Below are 4,158 nucleotides of genomic sequence, written 5' to 3'. Positions count from 1 at the left end.
AGTTAGATCCAGCTCATATTTCCTTAACATAGACACATGAAAAACACATTGTGTATACTGGATAGCTTTGGTGGTAAGGCTATTCTATATGCCAACTCCCTAATCCTTTCTAGGACTTCAAAAGGTCCTATAAATCTTGGGCTCAATTTTCCTTTCTTTCCAAACCTTGACACATTCTTCATAGGTGACACCTTTAGAAACACATGTTCACCTACACTGAATTCCAAAGGTCTACGACGTTTGTCTGTATAGCTCTTTTGTTGACTTTGAGCTGTCCTGAGTCATTCTTGTATTGTCTACTTTTGTTCTCCAACTTCATTCCAGCAAATAGGAGTTCTACAATTCCTACCATATAAAGCTTCAAATGGAGCCATACCAATGCTTTGTTGGAAGCTATTGTTGTAAGCAAATTCCACTAGATGTAATTTCTCATCCCAACTTCCTTTGAAATCAATGACACAAGCTCATAGCATATCTTCCAATGTTTGTATAGTCCTTTCTGATTGTCCGTCTGTTTGTGGATGAAAAGCAGTACTATATTGGAGTTTAGTTCTTAAGGCAAGTTGAAGACTTTTCCAAAAATTTGACGTGAATCACGGATCTTGATATGATGTTATGACTACTATGATGAGCTTTAGTTAGAATTTCCCTCTTTAGTTCATCGTCATTAGGCACACAAAAAAGTTCATGGAACTTAACTATTCCATCATCTGAAATTTGAAAATCTAGCTTCTTTCCTTTCAAAGCTTTACCTTGAATTTTCAATAATTCAAGGTTTGACTGTCGTATGGTCTTAATTCGTTGTATAACTTCAGGTTCAACTCTGTTGTATGGTTAAACACATCATGAAAAGAAACCTCTAGGTGTGCTACCACCCCATAACAAGCTACTGGCGGCACGTCCATACTATCAATCTGAAAAATATAAGGAATGAGCAAAAACTATGCCCAGTAAAGAAATGATAAGACTCTAACCTAGACAATCCACAGCTATCAAGATTACAAGAGAATCATAACCATATAGCTTAAGATGCTAAGACAAGATTGTCACAAGTATAATCAAATGAATATAAATGCGCCATATGTATAACCACTTTGTATGAAACATACTAAATTCATCCATATATACATCTATCATATACTCAATCTATATCAAGATAGAATGCAACATTAACATGCACAGCTCACACGCCAAATAGAATTATGATCGAGTGTGAATATCAAGTCCACCCTCGATCACTTTACCCACCGGAACTCTACCGGCCCAATCGAGTCACTTTCGGAATGTGTGCACTGAACATATGATCAACAAAGCAGTGCGACATGTAGATCGGGTGTTGGAAGTTAAAGTAGAGCAGAGAGAAGGTGCAACGCTTAGAGCTGGACGAGCCTAGGTAGAAATCACTTTACAAAAACCACTCACAACATGGTAGCTTCTTAAATTGGACGGGAAGACTATATTGTTGGATTTTCTCTATGAACGCCTATCTCACTATTACTACTCTTGTGGTATTCTAGGCCATTATGCAATGTACTGTAAAAACTCCCCGTTTGATACAGAAAAAATGGAAGGCAAGGATAAATTATATTACGGTCAATGGCTACACTCTGAGATTCAAGAACACAGCCTGTTTTGGCGTGCCTTTTATGAGACACAACCATCTCGGGAGGAGGTAGAGGAGGTCATCCCGGAGACTCCTCAGTCGCCTACCACTTTGATCCTTGTCCATCAATGACAAACAAATAAACAAAAGGAAGTTATGGAATTCCCAGCGGAGGGCAAATCATTACTGTGGTAGCACCATTTAAATGACAACCACTTATACAAGAACCTGTAGAATTTGTTGCAGCAAAATCGATTGCCAAAATGAAGAAAGTAGCAAGCGGTTCCTCAAAAGCCAAAAAATTGAAACACACACTTTTGAAAAAGCAGGACCCATCAAGAGAGCAAAGCGATACAACCCGTTTGATATGTGCATACCGATGCCAGAGGGACTCAATGAAACTCAATTACAGGATACCCCAATCTTTGCGGCAGTAGGACCCGATAGTTGGGCTTTGGTGGCTAGCTCTTAACAACCACCAAGTAACAAATGAAGCTAGTTAGTTGGAACTGTCAGGGTCTAGGCAATTCCTTGACAGTTTAAGCACTAAGGGCCATAGTGACTCAAGAAAAGCCTGATGTTCTCTTTTTGATGAAGACTAAGAATCAGGAATCCCAATGACTGCAAAAGAGGTTGAGATTCCCAAATCGTGTTATTGAAAACCCTATTGGCTTGGTTGGAGGATTAGCGGTGTTTTGGAATGAGAGGATTTCTTTGACAGTGAAATGGTATACTTCAGCTTTTATTGATATGGTATGTACTGAAGATGAAAATGGAACGACAATGCAGGTTACTTGTCTACATGCGCTGGTTGTGTACCAACTCGACAACACTTATGGGATGAATTGAGACAAATCAGTCACTATAACACATTACCATGGGTGTGTGCTGGAGATTTCAACGAAATAATTTATCGTTGGGAGAAAGTTGGCAAACGACCGGCAAACCAACATCGCATGCATTCCTTTTGTGAACTGTTAAATGACTGCTCTTTGATGGATGTGGCAAGCAAAGGTTGTGCATTTACATGGGTCAATAATAGAGACAGTGACGAATGTGTAAAAGAAAGATTGGACTGGGTGTTTTGTACTATGGATTGGCGACTTACCTTTCCTGTAGCTGAAGCTTTCACCTTACCTGCACTTGGTTCATATCACAGTCTGATCCTATTAACAATTGCACCAATTCCTGGAAAAAGAAAAAAGATCTTTACTTTTGAATCATTTTGGTTACAAGACCAAGAGTGTCGCACCATCATTGCATATTCATGGCATTCTTTCCAAGCTAGAGGTATGACTCTACCTCAGGAGTTCAAGGCTATTTCTAAAGCCCTTGCTAGTTGGAGTCAATCTAAGTGTTCTTGGTCATAATCAAATCAATTTCCTCAAGTAGCAATTCCAAAATCTGATCAATCGACCCAATGGTCAATATGACCAAACGACGGTTACTATTATAAAAGAGAAAATACAACTCTTATAGCAACAAGAGGAACAATATTGGGCAATGCATTCAAGGTTCAATTGGCTTAGATGGGGGGACAAGAACACCAAATTTTTCCATGCCACGACTATCCAAAGGCGGCAGTGCAATTGTATAAGCATGTTACAAGATGAGCATCAACAATGGGTACGTGAACCTAATATTTTGAAGACATGACATTGGGTTTTTTTAAAAATTTGTATAGTTCTGCGGGATATTGAGACTATAGGCCTGTTCTAGAGCAATGCCCACCTGTGGTGATAGAGGAAATGAATTCTACTCTTGTAGAAGTGGTCACTCTAGAGGAAGTCCGAAAACCCGCCTTTCAAATGGGAGCAACCAAGGCTTCGAGACCTGATGGCTTGAACGGATAGTTTTACCAATCTCATTGGGATATTTTACTGGAAGACATATTCCTCTCTATAAAAGATTTCTTCCACTTAGGAGTGATGCGACCTGAATTCAATCGGACAATCATCTCCCTGCTACCAAAAATACCTCATCCAAAATGGCTAGACCAATACCGACCTATTAGTCTTTGCAATTTGATATACAAAATCATCTCCAAGGTTCTTGCGAATAGACTAAAGCCTTGGTTACCTGAGCTGATAGCTACGGAGCAATGCACTTTTGTAAGTGGACGTCAAATCCAGGATAATGTTCTAGTGGTCCAAGAGGTTCTCCATCAACTCAAGATACGAAAGAGGAAAAAGAATTTTCAAGCTATCTTAAAGCTAGACATGCAAAGGCCTACGATAGGGTGGAATGGGATTTCCTAAAGGACTACCTCACTCAGCTTGGCTTTCATACAAAATGGATTCATTGGGTGATGCAATGCATAACAACAATCTCCTTTAGTGTCAAATTCAACGACGAACCTCTACCCTACTTTTATCTTACTAGAGGATTAAGATAAGGAGATCCTCTTTCTCCGTACCTATTTATTCTGGTGTCAAATTTCCTATCTACACTTATTACATGGGCAACATTAGAGGCATAACATTAAACGGGTGGTGTCCTACCCTATCTCATCTTTTTTTCGTAGATGACGCTATATTTTTCGTAGATGGAAACTC

General features: G+C 39.3%; 1 protein-coding gene across 1 annotated transcript; it reads left to right on the top strand.

Annotated features, from left to right (window-relative positions):
* The first annotated feature begins 1,808 nt into the window (after nucleotides 1–1,808).
* Nucleotides 1,809–2,973, top strand: LOC139882143 (uncharacterized). The gene is made up of 2 exons (XM_071866511.1): nucleotides 1,809–2,049; nucleotides 2,393–2,973. The coding sequence occupies exons 1-2, from the start codon at nucleotides 1,809–1,811 to the stop codon at nucleotides 2,971–2,973; spliced, it is 822 nt and encodes a 273-aa protein (XP_071722612.1).
* Nucleotides 2,974–4,158: the final 1,185 nt, after the last annotated feature.

Source organism: Rutidosis leptorrhynchoides, unplaced genomic scaffold (assembly GCF_046630445.1).
Source record: "Rutidosis leptorrhynchoides isolate AG116_Rl617_1_P2 unplaced genomic scaffold, CSIRO_AGI_Rlap_v1 contig236, whole genome shotgun sequence".
In the NCBI taxonomy this organism is placed as follows: Eukaryota; Viridiplantae; Streptophyta; class Magnoliopsida; order Asterales; family Asteraceae; genus Rutidosis; species Rutidosis leptorrhynchoides.
This window is presented reverse-complemented; position numbering and strand designations above follow the sequence as displayed.

Bases quoted from the DNA above. Each gene is read 5' to 3' on its own strand.
- LOC139882143 (XM_071866511.1), top strand. From the start codon at position 1,809: ATGACAACCACTTATACAAGAACCTGTAGAATTTGTTGCAGCAAAATC. The intron at 2,050-2,392 runs GTTGGGCTTTGG...ACGACAATGCAG, and splicing joins TGCGGCAGTAGGACCCGATA to GTTACTTGTCTACATGCGCT.